We start from the raw sequence: 13,694 nt of genomic DNA, 5'->3' as shown, positions 1-13,694 counted from the left end.
AATGTAATTAACAAATATTAGAGACAATATGGTCATATTTACTTCTCTATGTTTCCAATCATTGGACAAAGCAATTCAATGAGGAATAACCAGGGTGTAATTGGAAGAAATAGAGGAGCCAAACGGCCCAAACCTGAGAGTCTAAATATTTTGTCCCACTTTTCTTGCTCCACTTTATACTCCACCAATAAAAACTTGCCACGTGATACTATTAATTAATAACTGTAGTATTAATAAGTCAGTAATGATAGTATTTAATTAATTAGGTGAACAACTGACAAATATTTATTGGTAGAGTATAGAGTGGAGCAGAAAAAGTGGGACAGAAGATTTGGACTCCAAACCTGAGGGAGACTAAAGGCGCGCGTTACATGTATCCATCCCTACATGAATTTGGTCTCATAATTATTTCATGGCAGTTACATCACTCTAATCTCCTCAACGTCTAACAAATTTACAAATCTAACTATACACATTACTGCAATTTACAATTAACACAACTCTTTATTCGTTCATGTTTAAGAAATTTAACCACTGCATACCATTGGTGCGATAATCACTTCACAAGTATAAGTGCTTATGGAGTGTGGAGGTAAGGGCCGGAGTTTAAGTCTCCAGGAGAGAACATCACACACATATACTTAGATCAGGCTAAAGTAGAATTTCTATCTTGTATAAAAAATTTTTTAAAAAAAATGTTTAAGAAATTTAAAGCTATGTTTGAACTCGTTTGTGTTGAGTCTGTTCATCCTTCTTCTGAGCCCACTTTAGGCCCTAGCTCTTGACCCTTCTTGTGAGCCCACTTTAGAACTAATAAACTTTAGGCCCAGCCAACGGTGAGTTGGGCATGCCACCTTTGCTAAGAGTACTTTGTTCAAATTCACCAAGAAGGTCTAACTTACTTTCTTTTTTTCTTTTTTCTTTTTTAGAGAAACAATCCAAATATTCATTCATTAGGAAATAGGCTTATCAGCCATTACAAAACTACTAATATCCGATGGAACAGATTCCATCCAGACAAAAAAAGAATGAGAAAACTTAGCTCTCTTGGCTAATGCATCAGTAACATAGTTTCATTGCCTTTAAAGTTTAAACTTCTTATTTTGAAAAATAGTACTAGCTTGTAGCCCCATACATATGTACAGATGCATTTAATGATGAGTATCCTTATGCTTATGCCCAACCATTTGAATTTCAAATAGCACTAGATGGCTACGCTAATGTAGAAAGAAGTAAAGCTCTACCAGTACATCGGACCCATATAAAGTTTTACCACAAGCACATTGTATTTGTTGGGCAAATATAAGTTCGATCAAGATTTGTTTCTCCATAGTACTAGAACCAGAAGCAAGCAAGAGAGATCATTTCAAGGAAAGTTGAGTTTACCTATTTTACCAAATTTTCACTTTGTAAGAAGTTTGATATAGGAAGTTAACCATTCTTTGCAGAAAATTAGAAATCTTTCTTTTTGTCCGAAAGCATACATAACTCCTTGATTAACTATTAGCAGTTAATAGATAAAGGAATAAAACACATGCACTAAATGAATATAATCATCTACAAAAAAAAAAAATGTTTGATTTGTGACAAATGTTAACTATTTAATCATCTGCAAGCAAACTATATGACCAAACTGACAATCATTTACGGAGATATTTGTAAATGCTACATACACAAAAAATTTTGTCGATAACCTTTTTCACAACATATGAGATGGTAAATTGTAATTAGTACATTACTTTTACATGAGACCACCATTGGCATCACTCTTATCATACATCAATAACAATTTGTCACCTTATTTAATTGTGGGCCAATCAAAATTGATTACCTAGCTTCAAATAGATTGATCTAATAAAGTAGGATGCATCCTAGGAAACCGTTATAAACAGAGGCACCCCTAACTCATTCAAATGAGATAAACAACATAAAATTGAGCCTAATCTTAGGTGGGTAATTTTAAATTATCCATATTTAATATTTATGAATAATTAATAAAATTACCTTTTGTAGAAAATTAATTGATACTCTTAACTGGATAAATTTTGAGTTTAAAATTGAGTTATAGTTAAATGATTAGAAAAGCGCCAAATTTTTGAAAAAAGTGGGACTCAAGATCTAAGTGATGTTTGGCACTTGGATTTAGCCTCCAAGTGTCGATTTGGGATGAGATCTCCTGTGCACAGTAAACTGAATTTAAATTTACGATACTATGGTGGTACCGTTTTATAGGTTTTTTATTTTTATTTTTCAATTATAGGGTGCTACTTTTTCTTTTTCCTCTTTCTACTATCCTATTTTAATGTGTGTTTTAGCAAAACCTCAATTGGACATATCTTTTTCATATTTATTTTAAAGATTTTATGACTTGTTTTCCTTTTGGGGAAATCATGCATAACATTTTATTACTAAAAATACCAAAAAAAAAAATTGGGGTGGTTGAACCAGCCGGTCCAATTAGGTTTTTAAAACCATGTTCTGAGCTTTGGTAAGTAATAAAAGAGCATCTTCAATAGTAGAAAGTATCTTCTGTCTGCTTTTTGGAGTGTGTGTCTCACAAGCACGTGGGTTGATTTGGTTCCATGTATTATCACTTGAGTTTTGTTGGATGCATTATAAAGACTTTTGTTAGACTTAAGCATTCTCATCAGGTGTGTCAAATGTAAAATATTTGACATTTGGCACACCAAACGCTACTGTTTAAGTTTCATCAGATGTTCTAAATATTCTATAATTATAAAACATGCTACAGTACCATCTCAAATATGAGATGGTACGGACCAAAATGCTATTTCTGAATAATAATTTTTTTCAATATTTTCTCTCCTCTCAATATTTAATTCAACGTTTTCTCTCTCTTCTCATTATTTTCTCTCTCTCCAGCCGATGTTCTCTCTCTGTTTCTTCTTCAGATCACCCTCCCTCACCCTCAAACCAACAGCGATCAAGTCGCCGATCACCGATCAAGCCGCCAATCACCGATCAAGCCGTCTCATCGTTCTACGTATGCCATCGTTCAACAGTACAACAGCCTCACCGATCAACGGTACACCATCGTTCTCGCCATCGCCGATCTTGGGTTTGTAGGTTTGTGCCGGTGGATGTAGATGTGGGTTGGTGGATGTGGGTTTGTGCCGATCTCTCTTGTTGTTTTTTTTTTTTTTTTTTTTTTTTAGGTGGCGTTGGTGGATGTGGGTTTGTGCCGGTGGTGGCTGTCGGTGTTGTTGCGGCAGTGATGGTTGTGCTGTTGTTGTCGTTGTCGATGATGAGGATGATAGAGAGAAATTAATATATTATTTTAATGTATAGTAAATATTATTTTAATATATAGAATTGAAGTATAGAATATCTGATAAATGACATGTTGTAAAATGGTGTGTTAAAATGATAAAGTAGGTTTTTGGTGTGTTAAAATGACATTTTTTATGAGAGAGCTGATGAGAATTGTCTTATGGTTAAGTGATTAAATTCACCATTTCTTAATAACTTAAGTTTTTGGGACAATCGGTAATTTAATATGGTATCAGAACAGGAGATCTTGAGTTCGATCCTTAACTTTACTCTACCTCCCATTTAAAATGTTAAATTCCCACTTGTTGGGCCTTCACTTGTTGGGCACCCACTTATTAAGGGAAAGTTTAGGCCCACAAGTGAGGGGGAGTGTTAGACTTATGGTTAAGTGATTAAATTCACAATTTTCTAATAGTTTAAGGTTTTGGGACAATCGGTAATTTAACATGTTGAACATTTTATTTTAACCTTACTGAATATTTTATCTTGATCTCAATGAATATTTATTAATCTTGTCTTATTAATCTTGCTGGAAGTGGACCCATATGATTATTCATTGCTCTTGCCCTGCTTTGTGTATAGATTTAACTTATAACCATTTTTTACATAATAAGGTTTTGAAACTCAGACCGTTCATTGAACCGTTAAAAGGAGATGTTTAAAATTTTTGAGGTCGAACCAAAATCGAACCGAGATGACATCATAATTAATTTAATAATTATTTTAAATATATATATATAAATATTAAATTAGTACTGAAGGGTCCAGATTTGTAGCCCAAGTCCAAAAGATTTGGAGTAGGAGCCCAATAAGTCCAATACAATGAATTTGTAGAGAGTGGGTGAAAGAGTTGGGCTGGTTGTGAATGAAACAACATTCAACAGGGATTTTACTGATCAATCAGTGTAAGAACAAATTTGAAACTTAAATGAATTCATGTCCGAAAAGACAAACTTTTGTACATATCACTCTTAGAATTATCCTCGACTTTTTCTTCCTCCCCTTCTGTAAGAGGTCCCTTACATTTATATAGTGTTCTTTTAGACTATCTTAATCGTCCACTTGTCTTTATCTAAACGTTCACTTGAGTACTCGTCCCATCAGGTAATTTCGTCGATTCTCTATGAGTGGCGGTAGTTGAGATTGTACTGTTCAGAGGTCTTCTCCACATTAATGCGGCAAAAAAAGTTGCTGCAGTACATTTCATGCGATGGTAGCAGTTTTTCCTGCAGTACATCTTTGTTCTTATTATCTCCATGCATGCCTGAAGTTTATCCTTATCATTGGAATCGTTAAGAAGGTTATTTGAACCTCCCAAGTACTGACTTAACTGAGATTCTTTATATCCAAGGATAACACACTCTTCGAACTACTGATGCTCTCTTCAGACTATATTCCTCGATCATTTCCAAGTATATCTCCCCCACCTGGGGCCTTTCTCAATTGTCTATTTCTCTTCGGACAAACTTTTAGTCTTCAAATAAGGTCTTGGGCCCAATACATAAATTTGGGCTTTTATCCCTACAAGTACAAATATATAATTAAATAAAATAGTCAAATTAAATATAGAAATGTATCTTTCAAATGTATTTTTCAGGTCCTAAGCAAACATAAATATAGTATTTCTTCAAATATATTTATAATATTCATTATTTATATGTTCATAAATTTAATTATTTGGTAAAAGGCCATATAAGTTTTTTTTTTTTTTTAAAGCATCAACACAATGCAAATTGCAAATTCATATCTAAGCCAGTATGTCTTAGCCTAATTTCAAGGCAATAACATATATATATATAATATAAGACTAGTTAACTTTTTTATTTTTTGAGAGTTAAGACTAGTTAACTTTATAAAATAAATAAAAAATCAATAAAATATATTGTATTAATATGGTAGTAGTAAATTAGAGACGTTATTCAGGAGCAAAAAATGTAAAATTTTAAACATTCATAACAAAAATTAAAAACCGGTGCCTGGTGGTAGTGGTGATAAAACCTATGAATAAAAAAGGTAAAACACACTTACCAACCTGTATTTCACGTCTCCCAAGAGTCCCTGCCCGACTTTTCCTACTGTGACACGTTTTATCAACTTTACAGCCCACATATTATATCAATTTACCTCCACACATTCTTATTCTTATCTTCCTCTTTCTTGTTCAGAGTTTCAAATTTTCAGATCCAACGATTCCAACGTCCTCCTTATCTCAGTTCGAACTTTCAAGCTCTCAACCTTGTTTTGCAACATCAAAGAATCTCAATTTTCAGTGACGGTGGTAACGTGGCTCTTTTTTTTTTCTTTTTCTTTTTTCTCTCTCGAATTTTTTTAATTCAAAACATTTATAAGCTGATATCAATCCGGTCAAATGAAGGAACCGTGTGAACCTCAAAAATCGGCCACGGTTCTTAGAACCGTACAGTCTGACCTAAGTTTGAACGATTTCACGCTTTTTCTTTGTACAGAGGTTCTCCAGGTTAAAAGAACCCGAATTGGAAGGGGTTCACAGTTAATCGGATCGGACCGTACGGTCCGGTCCGGTCCAGTCCGGATTTGAAAACTTTAATGCTGTTGGAATTCCCTACAACCAATGGTATTGCTACTAGACAGAAGAAACTTTATCACATTACCGTCTGATGTTTTTCATCAATGCTAGACTGACATCCATCACTACTGAATATCTCACATCTGTAATTGCATCGCCACCAAAAGTTGTATGCTTTATTTAGACACCACTACAGCATGTCACTACTATCGCCAGTGCTTCTAATAGCTATGCTTATTAGTTTCTAACAGCATGTCACATTACTATGTTGGGTTTCTAACAGCTATGCTTATAGTCTCTAGGTCAGCCAAGGCTCTGAAATGGGATGAACCAAAATGTGCAGATTTGGGACTTCCCTTCCATGATTGAACTTCATAGAGGGGCCTGAACTGACACCATTGTGGGGCTGCTACAATCAGACCAAACTCAATAAGTTAGCAAAGGATAAGGATGATAAATGGAGGATCTGCTAGTGCATACAGGACTTGGCATGTCAAACCAGTCATAATGCAAATTGCAAATTCATATCTAAGCCAATATGTCTTAGCCTAATTTCAGGGCAATAACATATATATATATATATATAATATAAGACTAGTTAACTTTTTTATTTTTTGAGAGTTAAGACTAGTTAACTTTATAAAATAAATAAAAAATCAATAAAATATATTGTATTAATATGGTAGTAGTAAATTAGAGACGTTATTCAGGAGCAAAAAATGTAGAATTTTAAACATTCATAACAAAAATTAAAAACTGGTGCCTGGTGGTAGTGGTGATAAAACCTATGAATAAAAAAAGGTAAAACACACTTACCAACCTGTATTTCACGTCTCCCAAGAGTCCCTGCCCGACTTTTCTTACTGTGACACGTTTTATCAACTTTACAGCCCACATATTATATCAATTTACCTCCGCACATTCTTATTCTTATCTTCCTCTTTCTTGTTTAGAGTTTCAAATTTTCAGATCCAGCGATTCCAACGTCCTCCTTATCTCAGTTCGAACTTTCAAGCTCTCAACCTTGTTTTGCAACATCAAAGAATCTCAATTTTCAGTGATGGTGGTAACGTGGCTCTTTTTTTTTCTTTTTCTTTTTTCTCTCTCGAATTTTTTTAATTCAAAACATTTATAGGCCGATATCAATCCGGTCAAACGAAGGAACCGTGTGAACCTCAAAAATCGGCCACGGTTCTTTGAACCGTACAGTCTGACCTAGGTTTGAACGATTTCATGCTTTTTCTTTGTATAGAGGTTCTCAAGGTTAAAAGAACCCGAATGGGAAGGGGTTCACAGTTAATCGGGTCGGACTGTACGGTCCGGTCCGGTCTGATCCGGATTTGAAAACTTTAATGCTATTGGAATTCTCTACAACCAATGGTATTGCTACTAGACAGAAGAAACTTTATCACATTACCGTCTGATGTTTTTCATCAATGCTAGACTGACATCCATCACTACTGAATATCTCACATCTGTAATTGCATCGCCACCAAAAGTTGTATGCTTTATTTAGACACCACTACAGCATGTCACAACTATCGCCAGTGCTTCTAATAGCTATGCTTATTAGTTTCTAACAGCATGACACATTACTATGTTGGGTTTCTAACAGCTATGCTTATAGTCTCTAGGTCAGCCAAGGCTGCCAAGCTCTGAAATGGGATGAACCAAAATATGCAGATTTGGGACTTCCCTTCCATGATTGAACTTCATAGAGGGGCCTGAACTGACACCATTGTGGGGCTGCTACAATCAGACCAAACTCAATAAGTTAGCAAAGGATAAGGATGATAAATGGAGGATCTGCTAGTGCATACAGGACTTGGCATGTCAAACCAGTCATATGATTTACTCCTGCCTTGCTGCTCTTTTGGGCAAGTCAGGTGTGTAAACTAAGTTCCCAATTTCTAATGACATGAATAGCACACTGTAAATCTCTTTCACATTCACAATGCACACACTGGCATTCACAAACACCAATCTCTCTTTTCTATCTGCAGGATTGAGTCACAATATGGACCCATGGTGAAAAACTTACAGAAGATGTTGGTTGGTTCTATATAAATGAACATTACTCATATCGTAAAATGTTGTTTAAGTGGGCAATGCAATTTTTTAAGCCTCACAAAGGTTAGCGGGAGCAAATTACAGCTTTCATAATCCCCACATGAATTTGTAATTGATAATGAAAATATTGTTGCTTTTATTTTTAACATACTGTTCCATCTCATAATCTAATCTATCAAACACAGCTTATTTGAATAGTGCATCCACAAGGCTTGCCCTGAATGACAAATTACAATATAGATTTTGCTTATGACAAGCAAAATGGTAATACAGATGAAAAATGGGATATTTCTTGCCAACATAGAAATTTGTGAATTTCATTCCAACAACTGTTTAAAATTATAGAGTTCAATTTTGCTGGTTCCTGTCTCTACTCTCTACTTATGGTTAGATGTTGTTTTAAGAGATCCAGAAACCCTGTCGGCCAATTGCATTCCACATCTAATAAACCATGTTATAGTTGTTTGATGTCAACGAAACAGAAGATTTTTCTTTTAAAAAAATAAAATAAAACCTTTCTACATCAATTATTTGATATTTATTAGCCCCATTGCCTTTATAATCGTTGATGCAGGTAAGAATATTGATCAATTTGATCCAAACCTCAATAGTGACCTTCAAATTCTTTCAATCCAAATTATTCTTCACATCCATAATATTGTCATTCGTTAAAAAGTGGTTTTAACTTTTAGGGGAAGAGAAAAGTAATGAATATGATTCTTGATCCTACATCAATGTTATAGAAGACTCCAAGTCTCCAATAATCTTTACAGTTCACAATATAAATTTTATGTCTCTCACAATATAAATTTTGTGTCTCATATACACACATACAACCCATTTTTGGTCCTCCATTTAAACCATAACTCGGCTTACACATACAGAGAATATATCATTGAAACTTAACAACTATGCAGGATATGTCATCCTTACTCTTCTTAGAAAGAGCCACCTCGATCAAATGCTTAGCTGCCAACTGCGCATCCTTAATGGTTTTAATTGAATCCACAGCGTCTTGGTTTGACATCACCTGCCCAAGATTGAAAAAAGTTCAGAAATCCACATTTCAAGAGCATGCAAACAGCAAACATACCAAACAAACCAAACAAAGAAGAAACATTAGTTCAGCTTTAAAATTAGGGCACACCCCTAATTTGATCCTTAAAATATATAAAAAAAATTAATTAGGTCCTTAAGGTTCAAAAGGTTACAATCAAGTCCACAAAAAAATTTACAAGGTCACAATTAGGTTCGTTTGACATTTGAATGTGATGGAATGTATTGACAAAGGAATTTGTCTGACTTGGCATATGCTACATGGATAGTTAACCACATCGCATACTTGTTTTAACAAAAAAATTTGTAACGTCATCAATTTTCTTAGGGTTATCTTTAATCAAAATTATAAGTAAAATACCACAGGGATAAGACATAGCAACAAAAAACAAAAAGTTGCTGCATCATTGCTTTCCCTAGGTGAGGTAAGGTTGCAAATGCTTAGTTTGACTTCCAATAGCCAAATCATCCTCCATAGCTTTGTTACAAAGTGCATAGAAAAAACATGAAGTGGCTAACCAGCATGAAGAGTAACTGACCTTCCATATCCCATCACTTGCAAAAATAATGGACTCTGTATCATCAGTTATCTCCTCAACCGATACATCAGGCTCTGAACTAAGGTGAATCTTTAAGCTCCTATCACCAAATGCCCTAGCTACAGCAAGCTGTCCGTCAACACGGGGGACATCCCCTGCAAGAATCAGAAATTAGTACTTAATTCCAAATACATGGTCAGCCAACTAAACTATACATCTCATACACCATCTAAAAAAGAAAAGCACAAAAAGAACTTAAAATTTTCTTTACATTGCAAGTGTTATGTATAGGAAAATGGACAATAAGGTTCCAGATAGACAGATGATCCAAATGTCAACCTTTTAATTTGCTAGCAAAACTTTATTCTTTGTCCTTGAAAATTGATATTTCAGCAAAAGCTCAAACATCCAAATCCATAAAAGATTACATGCATTACGCATGACACACCAATGAAGGATATCATTGGTGTCCCAAAAACACAATACTACTGAAACTGTCAAATAATTCCTGTGGCTCAATTAAAAATACCTACTGGTTAAAACAGATGTGTATAACAGAAATTTTGGAACTTCTTAATCCTGAATTTTCATCTATCACTAAATAAACACAAAATCTCTTCTCTGTGGTTATTACTTCAGAAAGCTGATTACCTGGAAGGTTGGTTACAAAACCACCACGGCTCTCAATCAGCCTTTTCTCCTTGCTTGGCTCATGATCAATTGATAGTTGTTTGGCTACACCATTCTTACACATAACAGCCCTAGAGTCTCCTACATTTGCAATGACAAGCTTTTCACCATTGATCAGTATCCCAGTTACTGCTGTTGAACCTCCTCTCCCCAACACTAATGCTTTCTCCAATATCTCATCATCTGTCATACGATAAGCTCTCCTTAAAGCAGTCTCTGTTTCAGTCCAGAAGTCATCCTGCTTGCAGCAAAGAAAAATACAATTCTTTTAAAAAGATTGGATAAAGCTAGCGAACATAGAAACTGCAGAAAATGAAAAACTAGACACAAGAATCAAATGCAAGAGAATAAATATAAAAATCATCTGGGAATGATTTTTTATTACCTGTTTTAAAATATTTTCAAACAGGTTTCTTTGCAAGTAGTTTGCAACATCATGGCCTGAATGGCCATCAAATATTGCAAATAAGCCCAACTCTTTGTTATTATTGGCTTGCTTGAATTCAGAAACCACATAATCTTCCATAGCATGATTTGATTTTCCCTTTACCATGTGAAAGCCATGTGTGATGTGATTCAACACTTTGCTTTTGCCTTTTCCAGTGTCAGATGAGCCAAAGGCCTTCACCTAGAAAGAAGTAACCAATGAAACCAACAAATAAGAACAAGTAATTACTCTAAACATGATTTTCAAAAAGTAAGTGATGGAGAGCAATTAACCCCAAGTGAACAATTATGCTTTCATCAATTCTACATTTAACAGGAAAAAAAAAATCAGATTGTACACTTCTTGAAATGTATAACATTTCTGCTTAATATCAACAATATGTGCTACCATTGTAAGTCTAGAGCATCAACAACTTTCCACAATGGATCACACATACATCATAGCACCTCACCTAACATGTTATAGTTTTAAAATGTAGTTTGGGTTTCTATCTTCCTTTACATCTAAAGTACTTATGCTAATATCATTACTTTCCTAGAAACTACTTTCAAGCTAGGGGAATATTCAATCGACCAGGCCCCTTGCTGATGCAATTTAAATATTGAGTGCCTCATATCAGGTCATAACATTTTTTATTACACTGCTAAACTGTTTTCATCTGTGGGCACATCTTCTATAAACTCTTTATAGAATTCTTGCACCTTAGATTTTCTGTCTCCATATGAAAGAAAACCTCTTGGGAATGAAAGGGAGAAGGAATTCGTTCTTAGAAAAAGCATTGAAATGCTTGGAACTTTCAATTAACTATCTCTCTGTATGGAAACCATTAGTGCAGTATAAATGAAAAAAAAAAAAGAATTAAAAAAATGTCCAACATTATTTATACATGTTGGGCAACCAGTAACAGAACCAGTGTTGGTAAAAGCAGGCTTAAGCACAGAGCGTGAAGCCTTAAGGCTCCAGTACTTTTCACCTCTAAAGCAAGGCACATTCAAAGAAGCGCACATTAGGTGTGCTTTTTTGCGCTTTTTTATATTTTTCAAATAAATAAATAAAATAACTGAATCGTAGCAATAGGATCTTAACACTATTGCTATAGATCATTGATTTTGTATATAAAATTCAATGTTATGGCGTGCTTCTATATTCCTCCCAACCCAATTCTATAAGACGCATTTGGGACTGCAATCAACCCACAGCTCACCATTGATCTTAAATTGACTAATTCTTATAGACTTATACTCATTAAGTGATTAAATTATAACTAATATTAGTAATTAGTAACAAGGCATTACAGCTACTGGAAATTCAAGAAAGGATATTGTAAGTAAGTACTCAAATATAGCTGATCCAAAAAACTAAAAATGGCTTGCCTTGCAATTTTTGTGGTAAAATTGCAAAAGTAGGGGCTTATATAAATGTTATATGAATTATATAAAATGTTTTATTTCAATTTATATGATTATTTGATCACTTAATTGTTGTACTGCCCATTATTTGCAGAACGGACTCACACATTTTTTCCAGCGGAATGAGGTTCGATTGAGTTTGCACATCACAGGTCCATAAGAGTAAGATGTAATTCAACAGAATGCCACGAACACAGATATGAACTACTGTTTTAGCAATAGGATCCAACCACTAGAAGCAAATCCTCTGTTAAAATATATACGAAAGCAGAGGTTTTGAGTTATCTAGTGCATTAACGAACTAAGGAGAACCTCAGTGTCAAATGCATGTGAGTTTGGTTAGCCATGAAATAGAACTCAGATTTACTTTTTTTGAGAAACAAGCCTTTGGATTTGTCATCATCGACAGAACTAGATACTGAACCTTGTCAACAGAAGAAAACCATACATAATAACCAGGCTAGGCTTTAATATATTTTTTTGTTAAGTCTGCAACACGATAGATCAACACTCTACTTCTCACCAAAAAAAAAAAATTACTAGGTCAAGTTTTGAGTTTTCTATAATTTCATTATGTTTTTTCTATCATAGTTTTTCTTTATTTAATATATATGTGTGTGAAACAACCATGAATGACAGTCTTAATATCGAATATCAATATGCGACCTTTTCTCTAAGAACACATGTTCATACATTTGAAAATATGGTGTATGTTCCACAATTTCCAAATTGAAACATTATCCCAAATCTTTAAAATAAGGAAACACCAATGACTCAATTCAGGAAGCACCCAGACATTGACTTCACAGATAAAAATAAATATAGCCCCTTATAAATCCATACCATTGATGTACATCATCTCAATACCATTCAAAAGTTTCCATATATAATAAACAACTAAAAAGTTACTACTTTGTTACTTACACAAAAATCAGTTTGTAAGTAACTGTACTATTAAGAATAAGTAAGAGCTATAACAACAACAACAACTTGAAGAAAACAAAGACACCCATTAACAAAGGTGACTGACCTTTATCTTGTGGAGGATTTCTCTTCCAGTCATGATATTTGTTTTAGGAGAAAGTGTTGTGTTGGTGACTTGAGAGGAGGAGAGAAATGCCCAGAAGAGAAAGAAAGATGTATGAGATATTTTGGAAGAGAAAAGGAAAGGACAATGAATTTAAGGTGTACTAGTATTTAGGAATGAGAGTGTTTGACTTTGAAACACAGACCTGCCGGTGACTTTTTAAACGCTCTATCTCTATGTCTATGTGAATATGTCTTTAGCCTATAGCCTCCCATACGGACACCCCGCGTTCTTTGAACACAACGCGCTGTCGCCGACGACCTTTCTTTTTCTTTTTTCTTTTTTCTTTTTTTAAGGATTTTTTTCCCACCTTTTTCTCACTAACTTTTGTATTCTATTTTTTATTAGAAAAGAAAAAAATTATTATTACTTTTATGGTTTTTTATATTTAAGTAGTGTAAAAACTTTATTAAAATAGTTTATTAACAATAAATCATGCTAATAGGTGCCTTAGGGCATTTATTAATGAATTATTTTATGAAAGTTTTAATACTATTTTCATCGAAAATATAAAAATAAATCAAAAAAATTTAAAAATAGTTCCTTAAACCAATGTCGT

The 13,694-nt window shown here is 34.0% G+C and overlaps 1 protein-coding gene and 3 long non-coding RNA genes across 4 annotated transcripts; 2 read left to right on the top strand and 2 right to left on the bottom strand.

The window, feature by feature from the left end:
* Positions 1–4,523: 4,523 nt before the first annotated feature.
* On the bottom strand, positions 4,524–5,393 carry LOC136061690 (uncharacterized). The gene is made up of 2 exons (XR_010623525.1): positions 5,320–5,393; positions 4,524–4,812 (listed from the first exon to the last, which is right to left on the bottom strand). It is a non-coding gene; the product is annotated as an uncharacterized LOC136061690 (long non-coding RNA).
* Positions 5,365–6,337, top strand: LOC136061689 (uncharacterized). Its single transcript, XR_010623524.1, has 3 exons — positions 5,365–5,569; positions 5,757–5,884; positions 6,132–6,337. It is a non-coding gene; the product is annotated as an uncharacterized LOC136061689 (long non-coding RNA).
* A 339-nt stretch (positions 6,338–6,676) lies between these two features.
* LOC112001687 (uncharacterized) lies at positions 6,677–8,052 on the top strand. The gene is made up of 3 exons (XR_002881808.2): positions 6,677–6,902; positions 7,464–7,722; positions 7,840–8,052. It is a non-coding gene; the product is annotated as an uncharacterized LOC112001687 (long non-coding RNA).
* Positions 8,053–8,600: 548 nt separating this feature from the next.
* On the bottom strand, positions 8,601–13,257 carry LOC112001686 (probable protein phosphatase 2C 58). Its single transcript, XM_024033864.2, has 5 exons — positions 13,079–13,257; positions 10,577–10,819; positions 10,153–10,429; positions 9,502–9,656; positions 8,601–8,936 (listed from the first exon to the last, which is right to left on the bottom strand). The coding sequence occupies exons 1-5, from the start codon at positions 13,109–13,111 to the stop codon at positions 8,799–8,801; spliced, it is 846 nt and encodes a 281-aa protein (XP_023889632.1). The 5' UTR covers positions 13,112–13,257; the 3' UTR covers positions 8,601–8,798.
* Positions 13,258–13,694: the final 437 nt, after the last annotated feature.

Source organism: Quercus suber, unplaced genomic scaffold, assembly GCF_002906115.3.
Source record: "Quercus suber isolate HL8 unplaced genomic scaffold, Cork oak 2.0 scaffold_341, whole genome shotgun sequence".
Taxonomy (NCBI): domain Eukaryota; kingdom Viridiplantae; phylum Streptophyta; class Magnoliopsida; order Fagales; family Fagaceae; genus Quercus; species Quercus suber.
Note: the sequence above shows the minus strand (reverse complement) of the source record. Positions and strands in the feature narration are given on the sequence as shown.

Excerpts from the sequence above, each read along its gene's own strand:
- LOC112001686 (XM_024033864.2), bottom strand. The coding sequence starts at position 13,111 with ATGACTGGAAGAGAAATCCTCCACAAGATAAAG. Across the intron at positions 9,657-10,152 it reads TTTTGTAACCAACCTTCCAG|GGGATGTCCCCCGTGTTGAC; the intron begins GTAATCAGCTTT and ends TGATTCTTGCAG. Across the intron at positions 8,937-9,501 it reads CAAGTGATGGGATATGGAAG|GTGATGTCAAACCAAGACGC; the intron begins GTCAGTTACTCT and ends AATCTTGGGCAG.